General features: G+C 43.3%; 1 protein-coding gene across 4 annotated transcripts in view; it reads left to right on the top strand.

Moving 5' to 3' along the window:
* PLEKHA8 (pleckstrin homology domain containing A8) overlaps positions 1–7323 on the top strand; it is a 33968-nt gene extending 26645 nt beyond the window's left edge. For all 4 annotated transcript variants that reach the window (XM_073333584.1, XM_073333583.1, XM_073333586.1 and 1 more), the window contains one exon: positions 576–7323. In XM_073333584.1, coding sequence (XP_073189685.1) covers positions 576–773 — 198 coding nt within the window. In that variant the 3' untranslated portion in view covers positions 774–7323. The remainder of the gene's footprint in view (positions 1–575) is intronic.
* Positions 7324–15856: the final 8533 nt, after the last annotated feature.

Raw genomic sequence — 15856 nt, 5'->3', positions numbered from 1 at the left:
TCCAGTGCATGAAACATTAGAGTAGAGTGGGAGGGAAGACTGAAATGTAATAGTTGTGAAAACAAGACCCACTTTACTCAAATAGAGTAACCAAGGAAACAGGAAAAAGAAAAGGACGACTTGTGGCACCTTAGAGACTAACAAATTTATTTGATCATAAGCTTTCGTGAGCTACAGCCAAGCTAGCAGTGCCCCCTGGTGTCTGTTATAAATAGTATTGAAGAGACTATGTGAAGTCCCAGCCAGATGTAATAACAACACTTTTCATGACTAAGGGATAAGCAGCAAGATTTGGGGTAAAATTATTGGGGGGGGAAAAAAAACTTAGACTTCCAAGTTCGAGTTCTTGAAAATTAGACGTAGGCTCCTTTTGAAAATGCACCCATGTTGGTTATTTTAATGTTTTTAAAGTCTAAATTTAAAAAAAAATCACCACTTGTAATCACAAAATCTGCTATATAGGCACTTTCTAAAAATCAGGCCTCTGTAAAGTGTCTCATAATGGGGACACAAAAGTTGAAGTATCAAAAATCACTTTTCAAGTCTGAGATTTTGAACTTCTGTTCCTCTCCCAGTTAGCTTTAAGGGCAGCACCAACGTATGAAGACTTTGTGGCAGCACTGTCTGTGAAGAAGTGTGATAATCAGGAAGAAGCTTTTTATAATGCAATGCAGAGAGACCTCCACATTTACTTGCCAGCCATGGAAAAGCAGCTGAATATCTTGGACACTCTCTATGAAGTACATGGGTTGGAGTCGGATGAGGTGGTGTAACCACAGTGACACAGTACCTCAAAACTACAGGCACTGCATTTGTTAACGAGTTTTTCTGAATGCCGTTTCTCTTTGTTGTATCTTTCCTTAGCATGGGAGGTGGAGGAATCGGTGTGCGTGTGTATTTTTAATCCTTGTTTGTGTTTAAATGCAGCGGTGCTGTTTCTTTGAAGGCTGCAACTGTCTGCATGGTGAATACCTTTGGGCTAAATAATTCTTCTTTTTACATGAATGTAACAGAGCAGAATTAGGCCTTCTCTCTCCAGTGCACACTACTAGCACCACGAGTGCGGAGGGGCAGCTTTGATGGGAGCACTGATGCTGTGCTGATGTCGTCATTTTGCCCTCACCCTGTTCTGTGCCTGTCCGCGTGCTGTGATGCTAGTCTCCATTTCACTGGTCTTCTGTCTGTCTGTGTTAGCGGAGGCGCAGAGCTAGTGAGAGCTGTGCTGCACTGATAGCAGAAGAGGGGGCAGTAGAACTCTCTACCTGATTAACTGAGTGGTCAGTCTGGTCCCATCTTGAGGTAAACTTTGGGTTGCATCCTTGTGTTTTATATAGTGACTTGATTTTACTCACGGCCCTGTTTTAAAAAAAATTGCAGTAAAGACTGTTACTGCAAGTGTTGCCTTGATGGCCAGGGTCCCTTGGCCTCCCCTAAGGGTCACCCTGTCACACTAGGCATGCTCTCCCTGTGCTGTCCTAGGTACTGTCCACCTCCTCACAGGTCCATGAAAACAGAGTTGTCTTTCAGTGTTAGTAGGCTCCTGGAGCTGTTCTACGAAGAAGCTCCTCCTGCCTCATCCTGTTTTTGTGTCTGTGTCTGTCTGTCTGTGTGTGTGTGAGAGAGACAGACAGAAAAATAATCCTTAAATTCACTGTGATGCCAGCCTTGTTGCTGATGTCCCAGCAGGGGGAGGCCTCTACGTGGCAGAAGGAGAGAAGGTTGTCAAGATGCATCACCTTGATCTTGGTACTAGTATCATGACTGCTTCCTTTGCCCTTGTGTGGTTAACAAGGCTTTAGTGCTAAGCGCTGGAGCTGTTGGGCCAGATCCTCAACAAATGTAAATTGGCAAAGCCCCATTGTTTCCACTGGAGCTGCGCCCATCTACAGTAGCTGAAGATCGGTCCTGTTGTATTTACTCAGGTAACAGACAGAATAAACTTTTCAAAAGCCCCTAAGTCATTGAAAGTCAGTGGGACGTAGACTTGTAAGTGTCTAAGTCACGTAGGTGCTTTTGAAAAGTTTGCCTATAACCTTCTTTTTAAAGGCCCTATTCAAAACCAAATCCCATAACTACTGCTGGGTATTGTGTGGTTTAAACACAACCAGCAATCTAACAAGTTATATAAAAATGCTTCTAGATTAGCATTTGGAGGGGGTCTGGGTGTTGGTTTTGTTTTTTGCCAGTGGGGTTTATAAAAGGCTGGTTTTGAAATGAGTCAGTTCTAGGGGGAACTATAGTTCTTCATAAAACCATCACACATTAGTGTAGCTATAAGTATATAATCCAAAAGTGTCTAGGTTTGACTGTGAATTAAGGATAATGGGGATTTTTGCCATGCTTTCCTCCCACTGATACAAGTAAAAGAAACAGGTCCACTGGTACTGTTGGAGTCAAGAATTAATAGCTTTCCCTGTAGTTATTCAAATGATTAAAAAGTGAAATTTGACTTTGTGTAGAGGGCCAGCACAAGGTATTTGGACTGTTTAGTCCCACTTCAGGGTTTAAGTAGATCTTTAGTGCATAGGACTTTTGCTGGCCTTCTGCATGGGGTGAATTTCACATTGTACATTAGAGAGAAGGGAGGAACACTTTAGAATGAAGGGCTTGGGAGAGTGGTGAGCCACTATAAATAGAGGAGAAAACAACTCTTCAGGGACATTTTGACATTTTTGTTGCCATCTCGCAGGAGAAATGCTTTTACTTAGGTCCAGCAAATCAAGGATACCAAGAGGAATTCTAGTGATGTGCAGTGCTCCCTGTGCCTGGATTCCTATAGAACAGGTTGTTTAAGCATAATTCCATGTTTGAAGCACAGCTATATACTTAGTGCTCAAACCATTCTATCCAGGGAATACTAAAAATTGCCAACTTGGAAGAAAGCACAAAACAGCTATAGGAAAAGACCAAAAACTTTAAATTTGGTGCCTGAAGGTAGACACCAAAAGCAATAGATAAATAGTAATTGGCTTGATTTTTCTCTTTTCTTTTCAGAGCTGTGGGTGCTGAGCCCCTTTGAAAATTGAGGCATTTTCTATTCATGCTTGCATATAGAATTGAATATTTTTTTTTGGCCAGAGGTTGCTTCTGTTATTCCACTAGCTGCAGTACTAAGAATGAAGCCAGCTACCCTTGCGATTTACACACATAATTCTCTTTAGCATAAATGCTGAGTAATCCACACAAATGTCAATAGAACAACCCCAGGCCATGCCCCCTAGTAAGTGGTTTCTTCAGGGTTACAGCTAAGGTTCTTCACTGAGGTGATGTTTCGACGTTGGCTTCATAACTCTCTTCAGGATGCTCTGGGAAGATAGTGATTGCACAAGTAGAGACTACATTTTCACACAGTGGAGGAAAGGACAGAGAGATCCTCTTTTATGAAGTAAATTTTAAAAGAAACGAATTGTGGAGTTAGAATGAATAAAAAGTGGAATTTTCTTTTGCTCTAAGCTTCTCTCATAGTGGGGGACGGTTCCCAGCATTCACACTTTTACCAGTGGGGAAAATCCAAACTTACCGGTGCAAAGAGGGAAAGGATTTTCATTTCTAAAGTAGAACACCGTTCGTGACCTCATTTTAATTTTTTTAACTTCAGAACTGACATTTTCCTGCATCTGATACGCAGACAGACCAATAAATTATTTTGCTTATGTGGGGCACACTCCTCTTCTGAAGAGTTTCCTTGTCTCCATTCTTCCTTGCAGAATTAGCTCTTTTACAATTGCTGGTCAGGGGCTTTCTTGGGAAACAGTGACAAAACTGAAGTAACTATCCAATATATCAGATTGCCAGCTATGGCCCAATATGTAGGCACTTGTTCTTTATAATTCCTAAATCAAAGGAATCTTCTCTATTTTTCTGACTAACACCACTGATCATTTTAAAGTTCAGAGACAAAAATATGGTGTTGTTTTTCCCAGAGTGGGTTGACTCTTTAGTTTTAAAAGAATTTGTGCTTGCCTCACAGCCAAGCAACAAGCATGCATCTTGGAACTGATCTGACAGCTACAAGATTAAAATGTGCTTTTACTCCCACATGCTGATACTGTTATAGCCGTTTTGCATACCTTACATGAACTGCATTGATTTGTTAAAATTTATCAGTCTGAAGTTTTACATCTGTTTCCTTTAGAAATGCTTTCAGTTATTTCCTTTGTCTGGCAGTTGCATACTCTCAGGGATTCTACATAGCCATGGCAAAAATATAGTCGGCTTACAATACAAGGCTGCTTTTTGTGAGAAGTTGGTATAGTTCAGTTCAGAACCCCAGCAAAAAGTATGACACTAGCACAGACTATCCAATGCACATGTTTGCTAAGACGTGATAAACCCCAAAGCAATCTGATACAAATACTGTAGAGAACAATAGCTGTCAGCATATTTTAATAAAGGTCATATCTCTTTGTAATACAGTGCCACTGGCATTAGAGCAGAGCTCCCCAATAATTCAAATAAAGAGTTCTGCTTAGAAGTGGATGAGATTTTTTTTTTTATTTGATTTGATTTTTGCTGTTTTTCAAACAAACGTACTCTAACATCCTTTTCAATACTTTAAGACACCATAATCAACAGTTGCATGTGGCTGCACCCTAGCATCAAGGCACCATGGGTATGCTCTGGGGAACTATTAATACTCAAGTGTTTAGAGGTATAGATTAATGGATCACTGAAACATACCCAGGAGGCTCATCTTTATGTTATAGTATGACCCTTAACTTTTAAAAGCAAAATTTTAAATTTGAAGTGCATTTTAAACAAGTGTTTGGTATTTTAAGGGCCATATGTTTTCACTCTTGGTAAAAGAAATTTATAGTAAATCAATAGTTTGGGCGACAGTACAGTCACTGTTTACATTACATTGAACATATTTTGTGGTTTAAGAATTGTCAAACTTTTTTTTGTAGTTGCAAGATTTTATGTATTTAGATGTGCTGCTGTATTCTCCAGGTCGGGTCTAATGCTGTAGCTTATGCCTACGTCGACACTGCACTTCACGGGTGTGTGGCCATTATAGAATACTTTTCTTTTTAAATAAGGGTTCCCCTCATTCACTGGACTTCCTCCACTCACTTGTGTTTCAAGCTTCTGTTTGGTTTTTGCAAAAGGTGGTTAAAAGAACCCTGAGTTCCTATGAAGCTCTGTAACAAGCAATAGCCAAGCCCTTGCAGGGCTAAAAATTCCCTTTCACCTGACCTCCCCATCTCATGCCTGCTTTGCAGTCGGCTATGCTGCTTTCAGGCTACAGTGTCTCCTGTAGAACTCCTGGGGAGTTCGAAACCGCCACAATGCCACTGTATTAAAGTGATTAAAAACAGAGACTTCGAAGATGGGCCCAAGGTCAAAGCTGGACAGCCAAGCGAAAGGGGGCTTGTGAAGAATGTGCTGCCTTTTTTGAAGTGTCTCTCCCTGGCACTGCAGTGCTTTGCCAATCACAGTAAAACTCTGGGAAGTTTTAATTTGACCTTTGAAATCTAAATCAATACACTTCAGTAGTGACAGTTTCCAGCTCTTATTGGTAAAAGCACAGTTTCAAAGAGAGGCTCATTTCTCTCCACTTGCCTGCAAAGTGCTGATAAGAAGGCAAGGTGAGACAGACAGCACAACTGAATCCAGGACCACCCTACCCTGAAAAAACTAAAAGCTTTTGGCTTCCATGTGGTCTCCAAGTGTATAAAAATCACTTGTGTAGTGGGGTAGCGTTGTGGGAGAGGATGGATTCCTAGCACACAAGTGAAACTATCCTGTGGTAAGTCTGGAAGTACCCATGGTTCATGTGAGGGTTTAAACAGTGCTGTGAGATCAAAATGGCCAAAATAATGAACTTGAAAACTTGGACTTCATTGTCTAGAGCAGTGGTCCCCAAACTGTGGGGCGCACTGCCCTAGGTGGGCGTGGAGGAACATTTGGTGGGCGGGGTACAGCAGGGATGGGAGCACCACCCAGCGCCGCTCTGCCCCCTGCCGTGGCTCCCAGCTCCTGGCCCCAGCCATGGCTCTGCTCCCAGCTGTGGTTCCTGGCCCTGCCATGGCTCCAGCCTCAGCCCTAACCGTGACCACGCTCTGCTACTGGCTCCCAGCCTGGGGGGGACGGCACCGTTAGATGGGAAGGTCACGAGGTAGAAAGTTTTGGGACCATTGGTCTAGAGTTTAATTTTGCCCCTGATTTAGGAAGGTCTTCCTGTTCAGGACTGCACTTAAAACGCATGTTTAAGCACACATCTAAGGACTGTCCTGAACATGGATGGACTAAAGCATATGTTTAAGTGTTTTCCTGAATCAGGGTCTAAAACCAGTGTCAGTGTGTGTGTGTGTGTATGCACATTTCTGCACGTGCCTGATTTAAGCACACAAATCCCCCATTGCATTAGAATGCATACTTGCTCAAGATGTGGATGTTAGCTATTTTTAATATACTTATCTTATTCTATAACTAAAGGGACACCCCAGAAGCCCCAAAGGCTTATTAATTTTCCCTGTTTCAATATCCTGACTAGGTTTTTAGCTCTAAGCTTGTTTATCCTAATTAGTCTTAACATTCATGGGCCCATATTTGCTCTTTGACACCTTTAAACAAAAATCACAACAATTTGAGGTTCCTATGTAGTGTTGTGTTTTATCATGTCTCCATGTAGTTACACTTAATTAGAGCAAGGAAATCACACTCAAGAATAAAATAACAAAACTGAAAAGTGAAGTGTTTTGCTTGTGCATTTTCCTTTCCCAGCTCCTTCATTTTTCCAAGGACATGTTGGACATTAATTTTATGAACATTAAACTAGGCTTATAGTGAGCATTGCTTGGATGTATAGTATTTAAGATGAGAGAAGGTATGTGGCCTTTTATTTTACTTTGTCTTGACTGATGAACAAACCCCTCTGTGTTGTAAACACATTGATACTAGACCAAATGAAAGCAGGTCAGGCACCAACCTGCTTTCAATCTATGCTGATTCTCTCTACAGAATTATATTCCATACTTAAGATTTAGTTTTGTTGTTTGTTTTTGAGAAATGTTTGAAGAACTCTGTCAGATTTTTATATTTAGCGATAATAAACTTATTTTTAAATATGCCTATTTTAAAATTTCGTTTTCTCTGCATGGTTTCCTAAGAAGCTTTGTTTATAATTTTTATTTATTACTTGTAAATACGGTGGGGCTTAAGCTCCAGTCTTGGCTCCATTATTCTAGGCACTGTAATAAGTTCTGGTTAGTGGAAACAGCCTGTATGTATCTTTTTTTTTTTTTTATGAGAATGTTCATGCCAATGGAAACTGTTGGATTTATAATAAAAAATGATTTGCTAAGAGCTGAAGCCAGCAAATATTTGTGGCTTCCTGGGCCAGAAAAGCTCCTGAAGACCATAGATATGGTTCATTCCCAAAACATTACCCACTATCTGCTAAGGTCATAAAACTGAGAGGTGAGAGAGTTTCTTCAGCTCCAGAGCTGGAGGAATTTCTGTGCATCATTCCTAGATACAGATGAAGGCAAGTGTTGCCTGATTGTTAATTAGATATCCTTTAGCGTTTCCAGTTTAATATGCCATGGTTTGGCAGGGTTCCACTGCCTCCAGATTGGCCAGAGAATTCTTGATAGAATGAAGACCCCTGTGTAAATGCAAGAGACACACTTAGGGAAGACCTTATGAATCTGTGATACTTTCACTAGTACAACCAGCAATATCAGAAACCCTGCAACATAGCAAAGTAGACAGAGATAATACACAATGTCCACCACTTGCATACTCGCACTATCCTTTGCGGAAAACTGAAGTAGGTAACATAGATGATCAGCAAGTGGTCATCACTGTGGCATACTCAGGAAGATCCCAAATGCTTAGGCCTAGGTTGGCCCTTTTATTACAAGTTGCATGGTCACCATACATATTCATAACAGTGCTCAACCCCCTATCAATATCAAGATTTCCTCATCCTAACAATGTTGGGGTGTCCTCTTACAGACTACCTACTATTTTACCTCAACTAAATTAGCATATACATTACCTGGTTACCATAGCATTCTTGCAGTTGACCATCTGCTGATGTTCCTATCTTAAAATATCCAAAACTAGCATAAACTGGTATTTTGTGGTCACCTGCCAGCAGTTTAGCTATACCTGTTTTTACAGCACTCTATCTTGTGACATGATATAGGGTCACTTACTGGTTGGTTGCTTATGTCAAGTCTTTAGGTTTTAGGCATCGGTTTGGCTAAGCTATTGTTTTTCAGGCTTGAGGCCTGTAGGCTTTTGCGTTACTGCCTTAATCCATACCTATATCTTACCTAGTATATAGCTACATATCAATAACGAAATAGCTGGCTCGTCCCTTTAAAAATGTTAAGGGAAAGTGGAGAGAAGTTCACTTCTTCTTTGTCTCTTCTGTATGCGACCATGGGAGAGAAATGCAAGTGGTAGGGGTCTCTCTTGCCCAGATCAGGAGGGGAGGCACTCCCTTATCCTTCTGTGTGAGTTGAAGGACAATGGAAACCATTGGCTCAGTGAGCCAACTTGTCCTCCATGGCAGAGTTCAGGAGTGAAGATGCCTGAAATATGTCCCTTGCTCATAGGCATTTCTTCAGCTGGAGGGGTTTGGGAGAAGTAGAGAGAGAGACCGACGCACATGCTAGAAGAAACTAGTGAGTACAGAGGTGACTGCCACATTCTGGAGTACATACAGGCCCAACCATCATGCACAGCCACATCTGAATGAGGGAGGAGAGAATTACACACTCTGAACCAAGCAGCAGTCTCACATTCACAGCTAAAGGCTCTCAAATCTTTGGTGAGCCAACAACCACAGAGGCTGCTTCCTAATGAGGTAGGATCCCACAATAATTAGAGGCTTAGTCGTGCAGTGGTGTGCCACCATTCCAGCTTCTGAGCACGGTGCCTTGTTACTCATGGCAAAGTGAAGGCTCAGGCGCTGCATGCTGATGGGCCAACCAGAATATTGCACCACAGGCACTAAGCAGCTGGCTGTCAATGGTGGGTTCAGGGGAGCTGCCAGAAATGTTTCCATGTTTTGGGCTGACCTTCCAGGACCACTTTTGCCATCTCTCCAAAGGTTAGCTCTCCCACACGATCAGGTAAGGCAGTGCTTCCAGGATGGCAGAGGAAGGGGCTTGCAAATCACAAAATCAGCTGCTATGCCATCATTTCAGTATCATGTGCATGCAAACTACTGTGCCCTGACCATAACCTGTCTTCCAGCCCATCCCTGCATTCCCACTTCCTCCCACCCAACCCCTGCTTACCAGTGCTCACCCAGTGTGAGTTAAAGGAATGCTTGCATGGCAGATTTCTTCATAGTAGGGGGCCCTCCCTACTTTTAGTGGGATGGGTGGGAAAAGGTTCTATTGAGTTCACAAGCTCTCAGCAATCTGCAGGACCAAGTGGATTCTGTATACTTCATAATCCAAAAATCTGGCAAATAATGTCCTAGCATCTACTGTGAAAATGTCCAGTGATGGAGTGGTGGGTTGTCCTGTTGTATCAACCATGCTGTCAGTTGTTACAGTAAATCAGATATATTTTAAGAAATGGTGGAGTTTTTCCCCCTGATAACGCACATTATTTGTACCTTAACTTTTCAAACTGTTTTGAAAAGCAAGGTGGTAGGTCCTGTTTTTATTAGTGTTTCTGACTGACCACAGAACACTGTACATGTTGTTTTTACACAGGAGAAGTTGTTTCCAGCAGTATGTGCTGCACAATACCTGGGGAGTGTGCATGAGCTTCCCTCTCTGTGAGGCTAGATTCACAAAAGGATTTAGGCTCCCAACTGTTGCTTTAGGCACCTACGTCCAATGTTTAGGTTCCACTGCCGTTCAGCTGCCTCCCAAGACTGTAGGCACCTAAGTTTCTGCTGGTGAGCATGCACAAATCCCCTAAATCCTAACTCTATCCCTAAGAACAGCAGGGATATCAAATTAGGTAGCTCTCCTTCTTCCCTCACACCTACCTCTGCAGGGCCCAGTGGGGCCAGAGTGCTCAGAGCATGTGTAATCTGCACAAAAGGCAGCTGGCTGTGGGTCCTTTTATAGCCAATAGTCCAGTGGTTTGGGAGACCCAGGTTTGAATACCCCTTCTGCCTGATTTGGGTCAAGTACCGGTCTCCCACATCTTAGCTGAGTGTCCTACCAGCAGCTTCTTGGCTACTCTGGGGTAGGCCTCTCAATGTCGCCTCTTGAAAGGGTGCCACTGTGTTTGTGCATACTCCTTGGAGCAGGGACTTGACCCTGACTTTTCCATATCCCTGGTGACTGGCCTACCCACTGCGGTGCAGAGTCAATCTCTTGCTTACCCCCCCCCGTCCCCGTCCCCCACACTGGCCCAGTGAATATTTAATTATTTATACAAAGTGGAACAGCATCAATGGGAGAGATGGTGAGAGACCCACCCCAGAATTCCACATTGCCTGGTGGCCAGGACACTCAAGGGGAACGTGGGAGACTTGGATCCAAGTCTGTGCCCCAAGTCATACAGAGCAGTGACTTGAAAGTGCGTCACCGACATGTGAGTGAGTGCCCTGGCCATTGGCTACGGTGGGGTGGGGTGTGCCTCAGTCTCTCCGTGGCTCTTTTTTGGTGAGAAAGGAGTGGCCTGTTTTAGGCACTTAGCACTAAGAGAGGGTGTAAAGTAGGCACCTCCTTCCAGCCTGCCAGTCAGGTGCCCAAGCCCCTCCCCTCTGCATGGAGATAGTAGCTGAATTTGCGTTTGTGGATGAGACTACCCGGAGATAAGGTGTGGACCTTGCACTTGCCATTAATACATCAACAGAGTGTATTAAATAAGACAGGGGACAATCACTTAATAAGTAATCTGTATTTTTTTTTCTAACTTTTGGTAATTGGACTGCATAATTGTAAAACTTTTTAAACAATTACATGTAAGGTCCCATCCTTTTGTGTTATGCAGCTGCTTTTAAAGGTTTCCTGTATAGTTTTGGCCAGCTTTTAACTAAAGCTTATTTTTAGCTGATTTTGCTAATCCTGTGGATGGTAGTTTAAGACAAGTGTCAGTGCAGTTTGGCTCAGATTAGTCTATTTTGGATTAGTCTGTACCATAGTATTCCAGCCCCTCTTCTGCTCTTTCCTTCTTCCTCCCCCCAGCCATTGCCTCACAAAATCTTTCTTTCACAATGTATGGCCTGACTTTCGGTGGTGCTGAGCACCCATTTCTCTAATTAAAATCTAATGACTGATTTTTGTTTGGTCATTTTTGGTTTTACTCAGTGGTAGCCCACAGCGCTGAAAGCTTCATATGGAACAGTAGTAGGAGCTGGCTTAGAGGCAGGAAATAAGTGTTTCTGTTTAAAGGTGAATTTTCAGAGTTCGCTAAAAAGCAGAGTCAGAAATAGAGAGCCTCAAACATTGAGGGTCCAGGATAGAATATGAGGTGCACATTTGGGATCATTTGGTAAAAGATTTCCCATGATAGAGCCCTACAAAATGACCTGTTTTTAAAATGCCTTCCAGCACCTACCTGTTTCCTGACTCATTCCTCACAGTCCTCCCCTCTTTGGATCCAACAGTTACCTACTTCCCCAATCCCCTCCATTGCCTCCCACTGTCTTAGCCCTTGTGGCTACCTCTCAAGGCAGGGACTAGCTTCTTGCAATTGAGAGGAATCTCTTCCCACCCTGTGAAGTAAAGCAAGGTAATTCCATCTCCACTTCTCCCCATTGTCCTTGGGAAGGTAAGGCTGAGCCCCCTTGCTTCCCCCTTTCTCGCTGTTCTACCTGGGCACATTGTTAAAGGGGAGCATTTAGATATACCTCCCTCAACAATGCCTGAACACGGCTCCCTTACCAGCCAGCAGCTGCTTGGAGCCATGCTGCCCTCAGTGCTCAGACTCTATCATCACCTGCCTTTGCCTGCAACCCTGGGCTTCCCCTCCTCCTGGAGGCATGACTGCTTCTCCTGACCAGGAGTAAGGAGGATTTAAAATTCCAGCATCTGGCTCTGCTTCCCAAAACCTAGCTGATGGCTTCCTGTGAGAGAGCAGCAGGAGCATGGCGCACACAAAGGTAGGGGGCACCAACTAACTTCTGCAGGTCCCTGGGGGATATTCCTTGTCAGAAAGGTGCTTTGTATTATTGGGAGCATGCCTGGAGCAGGTGGCAAGATCTTGCTTGCAATAAGTTTGCAGGAGATGGCAGTACGGTCACACACAGTGTGGGTAGGCAGGGGGAGCTCAAAAATCAGGAAACAGACTAGAAACCATCATTTAGTCTTCTTAAAGAACCTCATGGTTTTTAGGTCAATGTTATGAATGTCTGGGACCCTGCACTATTTAACATTATTATCAGTGACCTGGGAAAGAATATAAAATCAGCACTGATATAGCTTGCAGATGACACAAAAATTGGGGGAGTGATCACTGACATAGAGTGATCTAGATCGCTTAGTAAGCTGGGCACAGACAAACAATATGCTTTTGAATACAGCTAAATGTAAATGTATACATCTAGGGCCAAAGAACAAAGTGCCTGTGAGTAAGCCATACTTATAGGAGGAGGGACTCTATCCTGGGAAGCAGTGACTCTAAAAAAGATTCGGTGAGTCATGCTGGATAATCAGCTGAACATGAGCTCCTAGTGTGACACTATGGCCAAAAGGCTAATGCCATCCTGGGGTGAGTAAACAAGGGCATCTTGAGTAGGAGTAGAGAGGTAACTTTACCTCTGTATTTAGCACAGGTACCTCTGTACCCCTGCTGCTGCAATAGTGTGTCCAGTTCTAGTGCCTACAATTCAAGAAGGAGGTTAATAAATTGGAGAGGGTTCAGAGAATATCCACAAGTATAATTAAAGCATTGCAATTAATGCATTGTTGTGATAGACCTAAAGAGACAGTTAAGGGGCAGCTTGATTACAGTCTGTAGGTACCTAAACAAATATTTCATAATGAGCTCTGCAGTTTATCAGCAAAAAGTATGACATGACCTAATGCCTAGAAGTTAAACAAATTCAGACTGGAAAAAGATGTACATTTTTAACAGTGAGGGTGATTAACCATTGGAACAATTTACCAAAGGTTGTGGTGGATTCGCCATCACTGGCAATTTTAAAATCAAGATTGGATGTTTTTCTAAAAGATCTGCTCTCAGAATTATTTGGAGGGAAGGGCTGCAGCCTGTGTTATACAGGACGTCGGACTTGATAATTACAATTGTCCTTTCTGGCCTTGGAATCTATGATTTTAGAATTTTGGTGATTGGCAATACTGCAATTAGGTTGAGGGAGGTATAAGGTACTCTGAGCTCCCTGAGTGACTCACTGTAGGGAAAGAAGGGGCAGAGCTAAGGTTATTGGTGGGGCATGGCATGGGAGACACTGTGCATTTCCTGGTCTTCTAACATTTACATTTTATTTCACTGAGTGTATTTTCTGGTTTTCAGAGGTTTCAGTTTTCAGCTGCTAACTTCCATGTTCTGGAAGGGTTGGAGGCACTGAGCAGCCTTCACTCTTCTTCAACAAAGCTTTGTGTTAGTGAATGCACATGAGACAAGATGCCACAAGTACCTGTAATAGACCATGGGAATGGGAGAGGAAGGGCAAGGGCAACAATAATAGAGATACTTGGTACGTATACTAGTGATGCGGCAATGAGCAGATCTCTAGGTAATGTCACTATTATCCACTTCAGAAATTCTAGCACCTTCTTTTGAAGCATCTGAGGACCACACACAGAGATAGAATACTGGATTACATGGCCTACCAGTCTGCTCTAGTATGGAAATTCCCATGTTTCAGCAATCCTATGTATGGGCAGCCCTGCTGATTTTTACAAATATAGAAACCATTATAATAATTCCCCCCCACCCGACACACACAACGACATCCATTTAAAAATGGCATCACATCTGTTTAGCTTTTTCACTAGCATTAAATGTTTAAAGATATTTAATTATCCCAGTTTCTCAGGTGAGACTGGGACTGAAGATACAATTGCAACAGCGAATTCATTTTCAGCGTCCAAATCAAAGTTGGAATAAGCAGTTTTAACAACACGAAAGTGTCCATGTCCTCTTGAGAGATATCACCTGACTCAAAAATCTGTGTGCGGTGCAGCTGCATGACAAACAGTTGTTTCTCACATTTCCTCCCTAGGAATAAAAAGAGCTCATGACTGGGGCCTGCAGGGGAACACACAGCAAGCTGTTCTCAGGGCTGCTGCACGATCACTGCTACAATGTTTTCATATGCCAAATATCATAGAATCATAGGAATGGAATGGATCTCAATAGGTCATTTAGTCCAGTCCCCTGCATTGAGGCAGGACTAAGTATTATATATGTGAGCTAACACGTCAAAGAACAGCGGTTCAAAATTAGAAGTAATCCTGATTTTTTACCAGTGTGGGCATTGGGTGAACCCCCACCTTTGGGTAGGCTAGCCCCCTTCCCCCTAAAGCTCCCCCCAACAGCCCCTCCTTTCCTGCGTGGCTGGAGCCCTGAGTCCCCCGTGGCCCAAGCCACCCCAGCTGCACCTGCCCGAGCCGCCCCAGGCTGTGCTGGCTGGCCCAACCCCCAGGCCAGCCCGACCCTGAGCTGACCTGGCCCCTGAGCTGCCCCAGGCCCTGCTGGCAGGCCCGACTCCTGAGTCACCCTGGGCTGCGCCAGCTGGCCCAACCCTCGCCAGCCAGCTCGAGCCACCCCAGGCCAGCCCGAGCACTGGCTACCCTAGACCCTGGCCACCAGCCAAGCCCCAAACTCCAGGCCACAGCTCGAGCTGAGCCCCCGCCAACTTCAGGGCAGGGAGGTGGGGGGCAGAGCATGGGCAAGGCTACAGCCTTAGCCTTCTGTGGCTTATGATACCTGCCACCCCAGCCAGCTAATTCTGTATTATCTCACTTTACAATTAAAACATCTCATCCTGCTTTTGTGCAGAAACAAAGCAGAAAGAATACACTGTATTCAGGAGGAAGATACTTATATGGGCTGAGATCTTATCTGCTAGTATGAGTCACTGCAGTCACCTCTATAAAAATGTTCTCTCTGGCTGAACTCCTACTGTAAACTTAATAAGGGATGCAAGGCTGTGCTGTATCAAAATGTTTTATTGTATAAAATGGCCTTAAGAATTAACTAATGGGTATAACCCTTGCTCCACCAAGGCCCAAACATGAGAACAAGAACCAGAGTGAGGGAAGCAAAAGTGAAGGAAGCTTTTCAAAAATGTGGAATTAATTTATTTAGCAAGCCTAACACTTTCTGTAACCTCAGTAATAACGCCACAGCATTTCAGGTGTAGGTTTGTAACAATGGAAGAGCTTTAATGCCGGATTTGTGCTGCAAGAAAATAATTTTGGTCTGAGATGAAGAATGAGGGTCAGTGGAAGTGGCTGTCACTTGTATAGTATTAATCCAAACACAAGAATACTGCATGGGAGGCAACCTGGCTTCCTTTTAAAATATGCACAATTGTCTAACGCATGGCAGAGCCCACATCCACAAACACAAAACTTCAAGATAAATTTACCGTAGCTGTAAGTACTTCTGGTTAAGAACTTGTTGCAGGTACAGGATCATGAATAAGCTGAAGCAAGGGAGAGAGAGGAAAAAATAAATACATATGTTAAACACCATTGCACCCACTGCAGCTTTTACAGTGTCTTTGTGGAGTTCATTGTTTAAAAGGTCCTGGGTTTTGACAGAAACTTTTTCAAAGGTTTTTTTTCCCTGAAGAAACTGGGCACCACTGCTCGAAAAAACCAAAACACAAACAAACAAATTAAAGTGCTAAATTTATAGGGGGACATGGGGGCTGGGTATGTATGGCAGATAAACTGGGAAACCTAAAGAGGAGCTGTTAGAAACTTAGCAATGATTTTTTTTTTAAATTACTCTT

The sequence above is a fragment of the Lepidochelys kempii genome, chromosome 2 (assembly GCF_965140265.1).
Source record: "Lepidochelys kempii isolate rLepKem1 chromosome 2, rLepKem1.hap2, whole genome shotgun sequence".
NCBI lineage: Eukaryota > Metazoa > Chordata > Testudines > Cheloniidae > Lepidochelys > Lepidochelys kempii.
The sequence above is the reverse complement of the archived record's forward strand: the minus strand, read 5'-3'. Positions and strand labels throughout refer to the sequence as shown.